Raw genomic sequence first — 18,230 nt, forward strand, 5'->3', positions numbered from 1 at the left:
TTTTCTGACTGGATTGTAACATTTCAAAAATCTGACCAATGTACCACACACCTATGTTCATTTTTTCCCCAATTATGATAAAAATGATTGGAAACTGACAAAATTGCTAGGGTGTGTATAGTAATAAATTGACAATCTAACACACACCATACAATCTTTAGAAAGATTAAGGAAAAATATCTGGCATTCCGGATCGATAAAAATCGAAGAAAACGGGAAATCCGATCGGATTTTTTAATCGAATGAGAATAAAGCTTTCAATTTTTTCGGGAGATACGGTCGCTTTTATCGAATTGCCGTAAAATCGGGTCAATTTATTGTATCGTGTGTGGCCACCTTAAAGCTCACTGTTTATCCATCTCTAAGTTAGCCAATAAATGGTATCATCCTAATTCAAAACTTCTTGCTTCTCCTCTCAAAGAATTGGGAGGTATGAACAAGGGCTCTGATTTACTACTACAGTAATCATTAAAGCATAGCATCATGTGGTGACCATGTGCAGGGACTCCTTCCTTCATCATAACTACTTCTACGTATGTCACGGATTGCCTTACCCCTCCCCTCACTCCCCCAGTCCAGCTCTTCACACGTTCAGCGGCCGACCGTCTACCTGTGAGTGACAGCTATTTCCCCCGCACTTCCTGTCTGTGCTGCCTGTCGCACGACCGTTTCCCAGCCAATAGGCTGTAAGCGCTGGAACTCTAGAAGGCGTGGCAGGTTGATGGGCTTGAGCTGTATATAATTCGGCCGCTGACATCCAGCTTCTCCTTTCTCGTATTCAGAAGGCATAATACGTGCAGCGCAGGTAAGAGGCGGGGCTGCTATCTGTACCAGGAGCTGGGGCTTTGCGCTATTCTCCTATGCTTGTGTACTGTGTCTGTCTTTGCTCTTATAAAGAAATATGTCGCTGTCCGTCGCTGGCAGCGTTTAGCTTTTAATCTGTTATGTAATAATATTTTAGTCTTTAAAAAATGCAGTTAAAATGAGTCCATAAAAAAGACAAAAAAAGCTAATTGACAAACTATATTTGTATTGGCTCGGCTGGGTTAGTGTGTAATGTCAGCTCCTCACTGATGCTAGCTACAGCATAGCAGTTTCCATGGGGAAGGATGTGTCTGTCTTCTGTGATCATGTTGCTATGTGTTCATGGATGAACTCCCAGCCTGTACATGCAGAATAAATATGGCTGCTTAGCAGTAGATGGGACATATAGTCAGCCAAGTGTTCCTATGTAAGGGATAGGAGGATGGCCCTGGTAGCTGCTGCACTCTATGCCTGCAGCAGATGCCTGATCTCAGCTGCTGCCTGACAGAAATAGCTCCATGCATACGGTGGGTTTCTAATTCCTTACTTAGGCTTTTTACCCTTAACCCCTTGCTGTCATATTGCAATTCATCTTGACCCATTCATTGTAGAGCAGATTGTAGAAGCATTTTGTTAATTCCTGGAAGGTGATCAATGAGGGGTGATTCAGAGAGGTCCCTTTTTTATGTGTAGACAGTCTGTAGTGTTGCTCATGTTTCCTCCTAAATGTGAAACCTTGTATCTTGTAAGTAAAGGAACTGCGTCATCCTCTTAAAATGGATGTGGTCTCCATGCTATCATAGCCTTCCCTTGGGTGCTTGTTAAGCCCTTGGTTGGTGTTAGCTGCTAGCATCTCCCACAATCACACTGATTATAACTTGGGTAGTATGCTGGTAAGGGCTACATAACTGTCACTGTAGCTGATTGTGCCAATAGATAGGTGGGTGTGGTACTCTTGCTTTAGGATGCCATGTTTCACAGTCAGTGTGCAAATTAATATTGTTTTAACCACTGACTTCTTGAAGAATAAAATGCTAACAATGGTCCCTTGTAGTTCAGTGATAGAATAAAATGTAACTTTAGCTAGCCTGTTGCATTCTGTATTGTGGCTTCATCTGCAGTGCCTGAGCTTTCTAATACCCATTGCAACAGTTATTTGATTTGCCTTGCCAGTCCTCTAATCACATCCAGTGCTGCAAAAGCTGCAACTGAACCTTTGACGCTTTGCTTTATAAATAAGAATTAAAAATGCCAGTCTTATTTGGGCTTCTAGGCCTCATTCACATCATTTAGTGCAGATGGATGTGCGATTGGAACGCAACGTGTACGATCGCACGCCATCTGCGCTACTATGCGCTGCAGATCCCATTCATTACAATTAATGGGATCTGCGCTGCGATTCCCCAAAATGCATGCAGCACGCGATAGCGCAATCGTGCTGCCACGCAGCGCATATGATGGGAACGGTAGAAGGGCTGTCTATGCCCTTCTACCGTTCTTGCGTGTCGCACACTATACGCGCTGCGCATGGGAGCGCGTATAGTCTGAACGAGGCACCATTAACTGGATACTGCTGCAAAATTGGGTCAATTGACTTTTTTTGAATGTGTATCTCTAGTGTGGTGACATTTACCACTATAACTGAGAAAGCTGTTGCCTGCAACAACCAGTCGTATTTAGCTCCCTTTTCCCACACTTGAGACAACTGACAAATCCGATTGCTATGGAAATTGGGTGAGGAAAAAGCGTGATGGTGACAAGAATACTTCAGGGTACAGTAATTACAAGCTTAGTGTTCTGAAAGATCTGACTTCTCATATCGCCATTGCTTCTCCCCAGCCCACAATATTGAGAATGACTGCTCCTAATACTACTTGTGGGGATCAGCTTTTGCTTTGTGGTATCCCCATCTACAGAAAGTATTCATATTTGTCATGTGAGCATCTGCACGTCCACACAGCAAACCTTGCTTACGTTCACACAGCAAGCCTTTCTGTAGATGAGCAATGCTGGCTTCTGATTCACTGGGTTTTCCACATCTCTGTTGCCAGGGCCTGCCTGTGCTGGGAAGGAAGTGATGTTATGAGTAATTGTTAACCCCTCCTACATAGATGAAGACACAGCAGTTTCATGCGTTGCTAGACCTTTAAGCGTAAATAACCTACCGTAGCTGACTTATTCCTGTGCTTCAAACAGACTTAGTTTACCCTTTTGGGTTAGGGACAGATGCTGGAAACAGATCTGTAGGCATCAGTTGAATCTGGCTCTGCAAGTGGGTCACTGCTCTGACTACAGAGGAAGCATTTGAATGCTGTTTAATGATTCTTTATTTATTTTTTTCCCCTCCTCTTCTCCCCTCCCTCCTTGCCCTTTTACTTTTTTACTTCAACCTTTGTACCGTGTGGAAAAACAACCTGCAGCATTGTGCATTCGTTCCCGGCGTGTTCAGATGTGGGTGTGTTTGGTGGGCGTGTTGGATGATGGACAACCTAGCTCAGCAAGAAACTGATTTCTGTATTTGGTTTTTAAAGCGTACCAGTTTCTGAAATCACACTTTGCAGGAATCTGAGTGCATTAATGTTATAAAATAGCTTTGTTTTTCATATAAAGTGCCCTTATTAAGAAAATTATGTAGTACAATGTTGCTAAATGGCAACATTTTCTACCTATGTTGGGAGCATGGCAGCAGTTAAGGTTAGATGCCAGTAAGGCGACGAGTAAATGAGCTGCCAACTGAGACTGCCCACCACATGTCAATGTTAAACTGCTATAGATCTGTGCTACAAAGCAATTTTATTTTATCCTGATAAGTGAAAATTGGAGTTTCATTGCCTTCTGGGCTTGTAAATTATCCAATGTAGATGTGCAGAGACTATCACTTTTTACAGTAAATGGTTACTTGAATACCATGGGCCTCTGCCCTGTGTGGATAATGGCACTTCACTCTTAGGACCGGTTCACACGGATGTCTGTGCTGTCTGTGTTTATAAGCGTTCAACCGCTAAATGCCGAATGACCTAAATCGTCATGTCGTTTAAAGAGGAACTGTAACGGCCGTCGGGTCCGCTCTACTGCGCAGGCGCAAGTCTCGGGCGCCTGCACAGTACAGCGGACCCGACGGAGATCGGGTATTTCCGAGCCTAAAGCAGCCACAGCGCCCCCGCTGGAGCCAGCAAAGGTAAGTATTGAAATTACAGTCGGGCCTGTCGCCGGCTGTTCAGAGGGCTGCAGCGAGACCCCCGTGGGACGCAGGACGGCGTGGCAAGCCTCATTAGGATCCGGAGGCTTCCCCCACCCGAGGTGAGTACCCCCCAGGGGATCTTTTCGAAGTTACAGAGTCTCTTTAAACAGCGGCTGACAAAACTGTTTGCCTGCGGTTGTCAGCGTTTGAGGGAGCATTCACGGTCAAAAACATTTGATAGCTTCCCTATGAATTCTGGTCCATTTCCTGTCAACCGCATACTCCAGGACGTCGTTCGCGTGCTTACAACGGCGATTGTATGCGTTTACCACTGACGATTGTCAAACACAGCCGTCAATAGAAGTTGCATGAGGCGTTCGAAAGAACGCCATCTACCTCGACGCTGAAAAAACTCGCCCAACCGCTGACAGATGATAGGAACATAAATGCTCTCATAGAAACCTATTACGAGTGGTTAAAACGCAACGTGTAAACAACCAAAAATACCGCCGGCAGGCGTCCGTGTGAACCGGCCCTTAAGGTGTCCTTAGTGATGAGCTGTTAGTGGCTTTGACAGATGCCACCAGCAGAATGTTAAATGGGAGCAGTCAGGCTGTTTTGATAGTCTTGCTCATTTGAGCTTGGATCCCACATGATGGTGTTGCCTGCTAAATACACTCCCATTCAACACCATATGATGCTGGGTACACACGGTACGAGTTTCCGTGCAATAGGTGCATCCAATTGATAAAATCCCTCATGTCCGATATTACTCCTGATCGATTCTGCGCTTGATTTCTCATGGAAGTGACTGGAAAAAGATAAAAGCGATCAGACTGGCTGAGTTTGTGGAGCTTTTCTGACCAGTGGTACTGAGCAATGAAGTTGTGTGGGCAAATTTTTAACTTCCTGATTTTCTTTGGGGGCAACCTGTTGGTGCAGATAGAATTTTTCATTTCAGAATGCGATTTGCAGTGTTCTAATCTAGTGGAATTGGTGAAATGGTACTTTTGCCAAAATGTAATTGTGTACCTTGCAAGGGTAAGCTCATTTTGTTTCTGAACAGAGCTTCATTTACTGGTGACCTTCAGGAAGTCTCGCTGTCTTGTGTGGTCAGATAAAGGTTATAGCAAATCAATCGTTTTTGCTGCCTACTTGCCAGAATGATGTACCGGTACTTGCTGTCAGTGACAAGACTGCACCAGGGGGAAATATAACAGTGTAAACCTGCTGGTGCATGACATAGTCTGGGAAGATGCATTTTAGTCAGGCCTAGCATCTCACCACTGACTTCAGTATCTCTGCATTTCCTTGATTGTGACTCCTCCCCTTTGAGAGCCTTTACTAGTGAGATCAGGTTCTCTTTAATATTCTCTGGCATATAAAGTCAGTTTTTGGACTACAGGTTTCAGGAAGTGTTTATGCCATGTAGTAACATATCTATGGCCTGGTGCACACCAGAGGAGTTTTTCTGAGCGTTTTGAGTTTTTAAATCTGCTGCTAATGTTATCCTATGTGTCTGTGCACACTGGAGCAATGAGGTTTTGTAAAAAACCTCATAGCATTACATTGGGAAGAGCTTTTAGTGGTTTCAAAAGCTCTTCCCAATGTAATGCTATGGTTTTTTTTTTACAAAACCTCATTGCTCCAGTGTGCACAGACACATAGGATAACATTAGCAGCAGATATAAAAACTCAAAACGCTCAGAAAAACTCCTCTGGTGTGCACCAGGCCTATATCTCTATCCTGACACTACAGATCCACTCAGATAACTTACTCCTGATGGTATAGTGGCAGTGCTATCCTGATCCTAATCAAAAACCTAAATCTAGTAATCCTGGTAATGTAGAGAACTGTTATCATCCCTGCTAGATGCTCTAATGGTCCCTTCTGTTGCCCTATATGTTCTTGAAGCTGGTGTGAACTGATCTTCTGAGCATGCCCAGTTCACGCTGTAAGATGCTACGTGAGAACCATAATGTGAATGAATGGAGGAGGCTGCCCTTAGACTTCCTCCTTCTACTGGCATGTAATTGTCCTCTGGCTAACATCTAAAGAAAGTCCTCAGTAGTAAAGGGGTCTATACAAATAATCTGAGCGTGGTGATGTGGAATAAGTCTGTTCATCCTGTGCCTCAGGAGTTGATGTGAAATGCTGCATTACAGTGACGTTGCAGGGGAGGCAGGGCAGAGAAACCAGGAAGATGCCTGGCCAAGGACATTGCAGGCAGTGTATGCATACAGAGAGCTAACAGCGATCTGCAGGGAATTCTGATGTCTTGAGTCTAGTCCAGAAATCTGCAGCCTGTTTACTGGACACTGCAGCATCACATGTATGAGGGAAGTCAGTGGATGCTCTGACCTTGGGTGAAGGAGGTGAAAATGGCTGTTCAAACCACTCCTCCTAGGCTTATAGTTTAACCCTTCGTGGTACAGGTTTCAGTAGGAATGTATTCAAGTCCAAACTTGTATTTTATCCTGTCAGTGTCAATCTGGCTTTCATCTGACTGCATACATACTTGTGACATGTAATGTATATCAAAACTGGTATAAACAGCCTAGAAGTGTAAAAAATGTGGCCCATATTGAAGAGACTAGCTGTGTTGTGAATGCTGAAAGGATCTCTGTGTTGCTGCCTCTGCTATTGTGCTGCTGCATGTAAATGAGAATCCAGCCTCATTGCTGTGATGTCTTTACACAGACTAACCAGATTCTCTCCCCCATAGTGAAATGACTACAGGAGGGTTTTTTTATCAGTGTTGTGCTCTTAACATGGGTAGTTCTAGGAATGAAAACTAATTGACTACTTTTCCCCATCCTCTGTAGGTAGAACATCATCATGTCCATCCAGAAAATTTTAGCAAGAGAAATCTTGGACTCCCGTGGTAACCCCACTGTGGAGGTTGACCTGTATACAACTAAAGGTTTGTTGCTAACCTCTGAACATAACTATTTCATGTTTTGTTTCCCTAGAACAGCTACATACATTTTACTGAAGCTGACAGGGTGGGCAGCATAAGTATTTTGGGGTTTTAATTTTCCTCTCCATATGAACCCCTCTCCCTCTGTTGCTGCTAGTTTCCATCTCTATACTACTGCAGTAACTTCCTTGATTGTCACTGCATCCAGTGTGATCCCATAAAGCACTGCATCAGTCCCAGGGCTGTGGAGTCGGAGCAATATTGGGTACCTGGAGTTGGAGTCAATGGTTTCAGTGAACTGAGTAATCGGAGTTGGATGATTTTTGAACCAAATCAATAGCCATTGTAAAAATTAGACTAAGTTGGAGCAGTTTTGGGTACCTAGAGTCTGTGATTTCATAAACTGAGCTGGAGATTTTTGTACCAACTCCACAGCCCTGATCACTCCAGACCCATTTGCACATTTGAGCATTTTCTCCCCTGCAATGGCTAATTGGGGATAATTAGGCTACCAAACCTAAATGGGTAGCTTGTGGGGTTTCAGAGTACAACACTAAAGCACTTTACTAAAATACAACTGTCTTTAACATAATGTCACACTTCCCTCACAAATCCAAAAAAAACAAGGCTTTAAAGAGGAGCTGTTAGGCATAAGGTCTCAGAGAAAATAAACACATATATCAGTAGCTAAAGATTGGCTGTACTTACATTACATATGCATTTCACTGTCCACGTTTGGATTTCACAGAATTTGTATATAGTATATGCAGAGATAGATGCTCCTGACAGCTCATGGCAGGCTCCATGTTTTTCTGTCAAATGTGTCATGTCCTGCCTGCTTCCTGATCACAGATAAGCTCGTACTTGAACAACACAGTGTGCAGTGAATATTAATGAGCCATGTGGCTAGGAACAATAGCTGACTCCTGCAGTGTACTCTGCCCGGAGATTTATCAGTGCTACGCGCTGGACTGATTACAAGCTTCTGTAACGTCTCATTAGCAGCCGAGGGGAGGGCCCCAGAATGCTTTGCAGTTTAGTATGCGGCTTGCGTCCTTATGGGTCTATAACAGACTTGCTGATAAGCACACATCAAAGGTAACTGAGATTTTTATCTTCACTAATGGCTTTTGGGCTTCCTTCTAAACTGTTTAACACAGGAGAATAGAGGTTTAAATTAGCTTCTGCAGCCTGACAGTTACTCTTTAAGGCTACCTTAACACCATATCCATTACATTGCACATCCAGAAAGATGGGATCGCAACAATGGAAAGTCACATTGCATGTTGCTGCAGCACATACAATCCATATACTGGGGCTCTTTTCTACTATGCAGATTGCTTAGTTATTATTTGCAATGTTGCTGAAGAAAAATGCATTGCACTGTGACCATACAGTGAGGCATACAGGACAATGAAAGTATGCCTTACTGCTGCAAATGTGTACATTGCCCTGTAAACTCACTGCATTATCCCAACGGAACACACAATCAATGTAATGGCTCCATAGGTATGTTATTGCATTGTCATGCAATATGTTATGATGCAATCTGCATAGTGGGAAAGGAGCCTTATCCTTGCAATGCACCCAGAACTGCACAGGTCAGCTGGTATCACACTGTGTGCAGTGCATTATCCCAACAGAATGCACCACCCCTTAAACATGCCAAGTGACCCAACAGACATTGTGAAGGAAGCTGTAATGTTTGTTACAGAATGAGGGAAAAGTTGTGGAAATCAATTTGCATGCGTTTGTCTGTGCATCCATATGTACATACAAATCATGTATATTTAAGCTTGTGTGCAGAACAGCAGATATGGATTCTGAGTTTGACCACATTGTTGCAAATGATTTGCATGACATCTAGGACTGGTAATGTAAACCTGCTGCACAATTCTGCACTCAAATATAGGTGCTGCATCCTTGGGAGTGATTTGTGATAGCAGTATTATAGGACAATTTGCTTGGTACACTGATAGTAGTAGCCTGTTTCATGTATGGGGACTTTCAGTATCATTCTGCCACCTTCACTACTTGTCTGGCAGCAGCATTGGCTCCTGTCAGAACACTTTTGGTCTTGTGAACCTGTGGCAGATTTCCTGAGTGTTCTGTGGTGTTTAGGCAATATGCTGCTCCATATTTTGATGGACTAGGTGGTGGAATGAAAATAGGTGAATTAGACCAGTGGTTCCCGACCTTTTTGAAGTTGTGATGCGTCACACAACGCTCAGATCTGACACATTGCATACGTATAATATTTGGGATGATTGCACAGTGCCGCAATTTGCACTGCGTGTTTTTTTTAGACACCTGTGACCACACACAATGCCCTTAGACTTAGTATAGGTAGTTTAACCAGGTGTATTTCCCCCTCCGTAAAGGAAGTCAGGTGTAGGTGCCCTCAGTATAGGGTATGTAGGGTACTCTTAGTATAGTTATGTAGGTGCCCTCAGTATAGGTAGCCAGTTAGAGACGATCAGATATGCACAATTTTTTTTTTTTTTTATGCAAATGTATGCAGCTTGAAAATGGACCAATCAATTTAAACCTGGGTTTAAACTGGTCCATTTTCACACTTCTGTGCTCTGCCTCTGCTTCGTGTTTTCTGTATAAGAGGGGCACTTTTTCATTTCAAGCACACTTTAACCACCCTGGCGGCGTTCTGATTAAATTGCCAAGGTGGCTGCGGGAGGGTTTTTTTTAAATAAAAAAAACTATTTCATGCAGCCAACTGAAAGTAGCGACGAGCGGAGTGACGTCATGGACGTCAGCCGACGTCCTGACGTCAGCCGCCTCCGATCCAGCCCTTAGCGCTGGCCGGAACTGTTTGTTCCGGCTACGCTGGGCTCGGGCGGCTGGGGGGACCCTCTTTCGCCGCTGCTCGCGGCGGATCGCTGCGCTGCAGCGGCGATCAGGCAGCACACGCGGCTGGCAAAGTGCCGGCTGCGTGTGCTGCTTTTTATTTCATTAAAATCGGCCCAGCAGGGCCTGAGCGGCAGCCTCTGGCGGTGTTGGACAAGCTGATCTCGTCCAGACCGCTCAGCAGGTTAAGATATATTGGGTACATTAATCCTGTTCTGTGTATTAGCATGAGACATCTAGGAAAGTTTGAAATTCTACTTGCAGCTGAGAAATTTTAGACCATTCACACCAGGCGTTTTCAGTGTTCACTTGATTTCTACATGAACTGTAGTCCAGAAATACATTGTGATGCAGCAGACATGTATATACACAGCAATGATCATGTATTATGCTGGGAATACATCTTACAATTTTCTGTTAAGGTAGCCATACACTGGTCTATTTGCCATTCGATCCCTCTCTAATCGAATCTGATCAGAGAGGGATCGTATGGCTGCCTTTACTGCAAACAGATTGTGAATCGATTTCAGCATGAAACCGATCACAATCTGTGAAGCTGCCTCTGCCCCCTTCCCTGCATACATTACCTGCTCCGGCCGGCGCGTGTCCCCCTGGTCTCTGCTGTCTCTCTTCTCTGTGCTCGGCTCCTCCAGCTTCACTGAACTTGCTGCTGGGGAAGTTTAAACAGTAGAGGGCGCTCTACTGTTTAAACTTCTTGCCGTGACAGGAAGTTCAGTGAAGCTGGAGGAGCCGAGCACGGAAGAGGGACAGCAGAGACCAGGGGACATGCGTCGGCCGGAGCAGGTAATGTATTGTCAGTCGTCGGGCATTCGAACGACACTATCGACGCACTCCCGACCCGCCGGCGATCGAGCGAAATCTACTGCACGGACGAATCGACGGAACGATTGATTTCAGACGGAAATCGATCGTTCGGTCAGCGTTTGCGCAACGATTTCACAGCAGATTCGATTACAGCGATTGAATTTACTGTATATCGGTGGGAAAATCGTTAGGTGTATGGGCCCCTTTAGATTTACCTGCCAGATAAAGTTCAACATGTTGGAAATGTATCTATCTTACCATCTATCTGCCAAGCAATTAGGAATTGTTCTACTCAGCACGAGATACACAGAAGACAATGCACCAGAGATGACCATTCTCTACAGAAAACAATTAATTATGCATGCTAACAGAAGAATCTAATGCTGGATATACACGGTGCGTTTGACATTATCAATCGAGCCGCTGATGGCTTGATGATTTCCGACCTGTCCGATACCAGCAGGGAGAACAAAAGAAGGAAGGCTGCGGGAATCTATCTGCACGCCCGCAGGGACGAGCCGGTATCGAGCCAGCGGCTCGATTCCGGCGCATAAACGCACCAAGTATTCCCAGCATAACAGAAGAATCTAACAGAAAATTGTATGGTGTATTCCCAGCATTCTATGGGCATTGTAGCAGAAGGAACAGAACTGAAAGCTATCAGACCTAAGCTGGGGAGAGAAGCCAGAGGCTGCACAGAGGACAGACCTATTCCACAGACAGGCCTCACCTTCCAGCAGCCAGCTTCGGAGGTACAGCCAGAAAAACAGCAAGAATACTCATCCTCTTTGGAATCAGGAGCCCAGCTTACATTGCAGGAGATCCTTGGGCCACTGACTGCTCTGCTCAGGGACCTTCTAGTATCACTTTCTTAGTGCTCACATCTGCCTCTACAGGCAGCTGGCTCGTTGGTCTACTATAGTTAGAGCATGGCTACAACAAAATGGCTGCTGATCGCTGCATTTGTGGACAGTGGCGGCAATATTCTTGTAACCCTGCTTTAACTTTACACGGAGCCGAGGCAGAGAAGAGCAGTGTGGGAGGGAGAGCGAAGCAGCGACACATGCCCAAGGCATGTGTTGTGGCACATAGGTTGGGAAACTCTGAATTAGACTTTCTGGTCAATTTCAGAAAAGTGACTACATGCATTCCAGACATGAAGTCAGTGGCAATGCAGAGGAGTACATTTTAAAGTAAGCATAGTTGATCTCTCTGAATTCTGTACATTTTGACATTTAATATTCGTGTACCAGAGCTGATCAGTTAATAGTTTTAAACATACCTGGGGCTTCCTCCATCCCCATAAGCTCTGGTTGCTCCCACGTCACCATCCTCCGCCTTCTGCAGCTCCAGTACCGGGTCCTGTAACTTCGGCCAGTCTGTGCAATAGAAGTGCACCCTCTATGTATGTATCTCTTTTAGTAGCTGCTGGAGAGATGCATAAAGAGCACACTTCTCTTATGTCAGACTGGTCCCGACTGGCTGAAGCTACGGGACCTGGTACTGAAGAGGGAGAAGACTGAGGATGGTGGCATGGGAGCAGGAGGAAGCCCTAGGTTATGTATAAAACTTTTTTAGCTTTGATCACCTGGTTTCCTTTAAGATTAATGTTCTCTGCCATCTATTAAAGTGTAACTGTCGGGCATGAAATAAAAAATCAATTCTTTCTTTTTATCTGGTAAAGAAGTAATGAGGATGCCCTTACTTTCCTTAGCCATAAAACATTCCCCAGTTTCGGGCTCTTATTTAGTGCATATGCTGCACAAATGAAGTTGCAGGGCATGCTGGGTTTTTTTTTTTTTTTTTTCTACCCCTTTTCCCATCAGACATAACTAATGCAGCCTGATTGGCTGAAGCCCCTTTCCCTCCTGTCTTCCACTCCCACATCTCTGTTCCCCTCTGGCCAATATTTCTCATGCTTAAAAGCTGAGAAAATCACTGAGCTGGGTGGGAGTGTCTGAAGACTGTGAGGAGGGTGTCAGGGTGTCAGTGCATACACAATCAGGCAGAGGAGTTTAAAGGGAAGGTTCAAGCAAAATAAAAAAATGAGTTTCACTTACCTGGGGCTTCTACCAGTCCCATGCAGCCATCCTGTGCCCTCATAGTCACACACTGCTGCTCCAGTCCCCCGCTGGCAGCTTGCCGACCTCGGAGGTCGGCGGGACACATTGCATACATTTTTACGCATTCCCGCTAGTGCAGGAACATTAACACATACATTTTTACGCTTTACTGGTTCAATGCGTAAATTTTTACGCATTGAACCAGTTATGCGTAAAAATGTTCCTGCACTAGCGGGAATGCGTAAAAATGTACGCAATGCGTCCCGCCGACCTCCGAGGTCGGCAAGCTGCCAGTGGGGGACTGGCGCAGCAGTGACTACGAGGGCACAGGATGGCTGCATGGGGCTGGTAGAAGCCCCAGGTAAGTGAAACTCATTTTTTTTTATTTTGCTTGGACATTCCCTTTAAAGGGAGGAAATTACATCAGGATTGGCTTCAAAATAGCCACAGTTAAAATGGAAAATCCGAAGTATTTTCTTTTACTACAGAAAAATCACAATCAAAATGTATACAGTAATACATATGTTATGTAAGTAGAGCAAGTATGTATCTACTTGTATGTGTTTATTTTGTGAGATAGTATGGATGACCACTCCTTTTTAATGCCTTATCCTGTGCAGTGGGATTGCTCGAATTGCTGAGCAGACCAGCATGGAGCTCTCTTGAGCTGTACATTGTGGTGCATGAAGATTGAAGAGGGGCCCCACTATGCACATCTACACAAACTATACACCTGCCTTCACAATGCTGATAATATCCCTTTGCAGGGAGTTTGAGCAATAGTAAGACTTTGTTCACACAAATTTCTGGTCTAGTCCTGTCAGTTTTGCATCAGTTTTCTAGTAGTTTTATCTGACTACCAAATGTATACCTTTTGTGTGAACCATAGAAACTGAAACGGAGAGGTCTGAATGTATAGATTTGTGTGAACACGTCCATAGAAACACAAACTGATGCCAACTGTGAAAAATGGACAGGACTGGACACCTGTTTTGTGTGAATCAAGGCCAACTCCATAGCCACCATGATTAGGGGGGGGGGGGGGGGGGGGGGGCGCTGCTGGGTTTAATCTTCTAATATCTAATATGGACCTATCTTCATAAGTGTGCTGTTGCCAGATATGAATTCTTTCAATCCCAGTAGTCTGTTACAGGCTACTGAGCAATTCTGGGGCTGTAATGGAAGAGCTTGCTTGATCCTGTACCAACACTAATCTAATGCTTTGTGACATGTATTGACACTGCCCAGTGAGGCTTGAGTAGAGATGGGCAAACAAGTTTTTAGATGCACTTTGTCTATTGTGAATTGCACATGAAATCTGAGGACTCATAACAAGGTTATTATGGTCAATTTTTGGCCAAGTTTGTGCTTGCATTGACTGCTCAGCAATTGACTGTTTGTTCTTTGCAGGACTGTTCCGCGCTGCTGTACCCAGTGGTGCCTCTACTGGTATCTATGAGGCCCTTGAGCTCCGTGATGGGGACAAAACTCGCTACCTCGGAAAGGGTAAGTTTGGGTTTAACATGCAACAAAACCAAAAGCTCAAAATGAAACTACTTTACAATAGTTTTCTTGTCTTGTCTTGTTGTTTTATTTTGGGACACAATGGAATCTATAGGGCCTGGACTACATAGTAAGAGTAATCGGTTAATAAGCAAATTAATGAAATGCCCTATTTAAAATGTATGCATTTCGTATAAAGTGTGCCTGAAGCCAGAAATGTCAAGGCAGGCAACTGGTATTGTGGCAGTTTCCATATCCCTCTTGCTTAACCAGTTCACCCCCAAGGGTTTTTACCCTAACAGACCAGAGCAATTTTCGCCTGTCAGTACTCCTCCATTTTATTCCCTAATAACTTTATTACTAATCACAAGAAAATGATCTATACCTCGTTTTTTTCGCCACCAATTAGGCTTTCTGTGGGTAGTACATTTTGCTAAGAATAATTTTATTCTAAATGTGTTTTGGGAAAAAGAAAATGATGGAAAATCATTATTTCTCAGTTTTCGGCCTCTATAGTTTTTAAAATTAAACGTTCTGTGGATAAAACGGACACCTTTTATTTGCCTAGTTGTCAAGATTAAACCGTTTAAATTATGTCCCTATCACAATGTACGGCGACAATATAATGTTTTGAAAAATAGGTGTTGTTGTTCTGTTTTGTTTGTCTTTTGTCTGGTCCACAATTACAAGCCCCCTATGTAAAGTAAAAGTAATTTCCCATCATAAAATATAGATTAAAAAGCTGAGCCCCTAAGGCAGCTATTTATTTATTTATTTATATTGACGGGGGGGGGGGGGGGGTAGGGAGGGCTTTGGTAATGAGTTATTCATTTTATTAGTGTTGGTTAAGTATTTATGTGTCTGTGTAATTTTACTTTTTGGCCACAAGATGGCACTGGTGAGCATTTTCCCGATATAGGAAGTGTTCGCTTTTTTTTTTGTACATTTAAATACTATGACTGCTTCCTGTTTTATGAATGGATGCGGCCGCTGTTCACGTTCACGTCCATTCACTCCAGGCATTGCGATTGGGTCCCCAATCGCTCAACGCGGAAACGGCGGCGGTTGCGGTGCGCGCACGTGCAGAGCAGCGGCAGGAACGCGCGACGTATTAAACTGTCGCCATTAACAGGGTAATGCATGACGTTTTAATACATTACAATGCCGCTAAATGGTTAATGGTAACAGCCTTTGATCATCTTATTCTTGTAGCCCAGGCCTTAGAGAAAATTGTCATGTTGGGTTTTTTTTTTTGTTTTTGTTTTTTTTGTTTGGTTTGTTTTTTTCCCTCAACTTATTTTGTTGCATTTTGCATACAGCTTGGGTTTAGCGCAGTCCAAATTGGCAGCAACTGCTGTTTCCAGCTGCATACAAACTGCAGCAAAGTCAGAATACCTAACATCTTAATGATCTCTGGTCATGAATAAGCATTTGCTCTAATATGAGTCTCCACTCTAAAACTTCATAGAACAGAGCTAAGTATCATTATGTACAGTGCCCTTTCTTAACCTGCTGCCCAAATGATCACTGGTCTGAAAGCAATATTGAACTTTGTATTCCACCTAAAACTTGTATAATAATTTGCAAAGTTGTGTTTTTTTTTTTGTTTTTTTTACATTTTCTTTGGTAAGGGGTTTACTGATGCATACACATGCACTGGTTATCACTCAAAGGGATTGTCCTGATCGTTTGGGTGACAGAGCGCCTGATCTGTTTGCGTGTTCAGGGCCTGTGGCTTAAAGTTCCCCAACCCTGACCTCAAGAGTATGTTTGGCAGGAAACCACAAACATTTAAAGGTAGGGTAATTAGTGTCTCAATAGAGCTAATTAAACTAAACTACCTCTGTGGATTTCTACAAAACATGCACTGTTGGTGGGCCCTGAGGACAGGGTCGGCGAACAGTGGCTTAAAGAAGCGACACCCATGCTAACCTAGAAATAAAAAACACATTATAGAAGTAGATAAATACTACTTCTTACATAACCGATGTATTGTGCTATCCACATGATTCCTGTGAATTTTATAAAGGAAAAACAGTAAATCCTATTCTAGGCAATGTCCATTTTGCCAAGCTAATGCTGACATCATATCCTCACTGACTCTTGTCCCCCCCCCCCCCTCACTTCTCTTGCTCATTGTGTATTCATTAGCTGCCCTCCTCCCAGAGTCTTCACACACTCCCACTGGAGGTGTATACTAGGAACTGAAATGTCGTGGGTTGTTTTGTTTTTTGTTTTTTCTCCAATCGCTGAGTCACCTGAGCCTTGCTTGTAAACACAAGTGAGCAGAGCGGTGTGTAAGATAGGCAGCCAGGCAGGGAAATGGAAGAGGAGGAATATATTATAGATAAAAACTCCCAGCATTCAACTGTTTGGCACTGACTACTAAAGGGCCAGTGCTCCTAAAGTATAGAACTCAAAACCATAAAAGCAGAAAACGTTTTGAATGCAGGATTAGCATCTTTATTAGTTAAACACTCAGACCAGATGCTGTTGAAATTATATTTTTATGGTGACAATACTGCTTTAAAGTATTAGAGGCTGAGGATCAGCAGGACATCAAGACAATTTGGATTTCTTAAAAGGAGAGTATTGTCAGCCTCCATATCCCCCTCACTTCCGGTGTGATTTAGTCGGTCAGTGCCTCATAGTTCTAGCAGCAGAGGAGACATTCTGTTTTGGCTCTGAGTTCAGGCAGCACATGGTCACTTTGCTTCCTACCAGACAGTGAGCTGAAATTTGAAGCTGCTGTATAGTTAACCAGCAGCCATGTCAGGTGGTCCTGGTGTTGATTTAATTACCAGAAATGCTTCCTTGTAACTTTTGATGACCGACTTTAGGTAATGCCTGGTACACACTATGCAATTTCCTGTCAGACTGCCGTCAAATCGATAATTTCCAGCAGGTCTGATTTCTGTTTGTTCTGATCAATCTTCCGATCTCTTCTATAAAATATCAATCAGGAAAAACTATCAAATCACATGGGATCCGTTGGAAATCAATTTGTCGATCTGACAGGAAATTGCATTGTGTACCAGACACAAGAAAATTGCTTTGAGAAATCTGCAGTCAAGGGCTCCTGTTTAAATGTCATCTAAAGGTTGCCATTAGAGATGTAATTCTAACTTGCAAGCTGCATAGAAATCGGACAGTAAAGTGTTTTCTGTTTTTTTGATTGGCCTAGTCCCAACCTGCATATAGTTTGTATTACATTTGCCCAAGTTGGAATTTGTTTTATGCCATCTCTAGCCAGAATCACATAATCTAGCTGCTGTTAATGAATCAAAACATTTTTTTCAGGCTTTAATTTTCATATTTCTTATCCTTCCTCCAGGTGTTAAGAGAGCTGTGAAATATATAAATGAGTTTCTGGCACCTGCCCTGACCACCCAGGTAATGGGAGCCTGTGCAGTGCACTACTCCCTGCGCATGGGGTGTGACTAACTTCTCCAAACTGACATTCCTAGACGGCCAATCTCTCCTGCTTGCCAACACCATGCATGACCAGAAAAGCTTTTTGCAGGAATTGCCAGTCTAGTAATGTCACTGGAGTGTGCAAGTGTGTGATAAATGCAGTGACTGAATGTGCTTGTCCCCCTTCCAGGTGTCTGTAAAGCTGTTGAGCACATCAATAAAACCATTGCACCAGCACTGGTTGGAAAGGTATGGTACCTTGTCTTACTAATACCCCCACTAAAATCTTATCATGTCTTTCAGCTGGTTCAGACATGGTCTTTAAAGTTGATTTGTGTTCTGTAATGGAAATGGTTACTGTAACACATTGTGCCATTACGTGAAGTTGTAAGAGTATATTTTTACAATCTGTAATTAAAGCTGGTCTCCGGTAGGTATGGTCAGTGGGATGCAAATAATTCAGTTGAAGGTTTGTGCTTGTGTATCTTTTCCATTTGAAAATGGACCAGTGGTAGTCACTGCAGTATTTTGGTCCATTTTCTGGTTGCATTAATTGGTGTAACAATTTGCATAAAATATGCATCCTTTGCATTAATTGCATCTCACTGACCAACCCTAGTCTCCAGGATTATAGATTTATTTTTTTTTGCTTGCTAC

The 18,230-nt window shown here is 43.5% G+C and overlaps 1 protein-coding gene across 2 annotated transcripts in view; it reads left to right on the top strand.

Annotated features, from left to right (window-relative positions):
• The first annotated feature begins 698 nt into the window (after positions 1 to 698).
• The window catches only part of ENO1 (enolase 1), a 40,561-nt gene continuing 23,029 nt past the window's right edge, over positions 699 to 18,230 (top strand). The window contains exons 1-4 of one of the 2 annotated variants that reach the window (XM_068240703.1): positions 699 to 805; positions 6,812 to 6,909; positions 14,067 to 14,162; positions 17,494 to 17,552. In XM_068240703.1, the coding sequence (XP_068096804.1) occupies positions 6,825 to 6,909; positions 14,067 to 14,162; positions 17,494 to 17,552 (240 nt within the window). In that variant the 5' untranslated portion in view covers positions 699 to 805; positions 6,812 to 6,824. Of the gene's footprint in view, positions 806 to 6,811; positions 6,910 to 14,066; positions 14,163 to 17,493; positions 17,553 to 17,763; positions 17,823 to 18,230 lie in introns of both variants that reach the window. The other variant, XM_068240702.1, reaches the window with a different exon arrangement.

Source organism: Hyperolius riggenbachi, chromosome 6, assembly GCF_040937935.1.
Source record: "Hyperolius riggenbachi isolate aHypRig1 chromosome 6, aHypRig1.pri, whole genome shotgun sequence".
NCBI lineage: Eukaryota > Metazoa > Chordata > Amphibia > Anura > Hyperoliidae > Hyperolius > Hyperolius riggenbachi.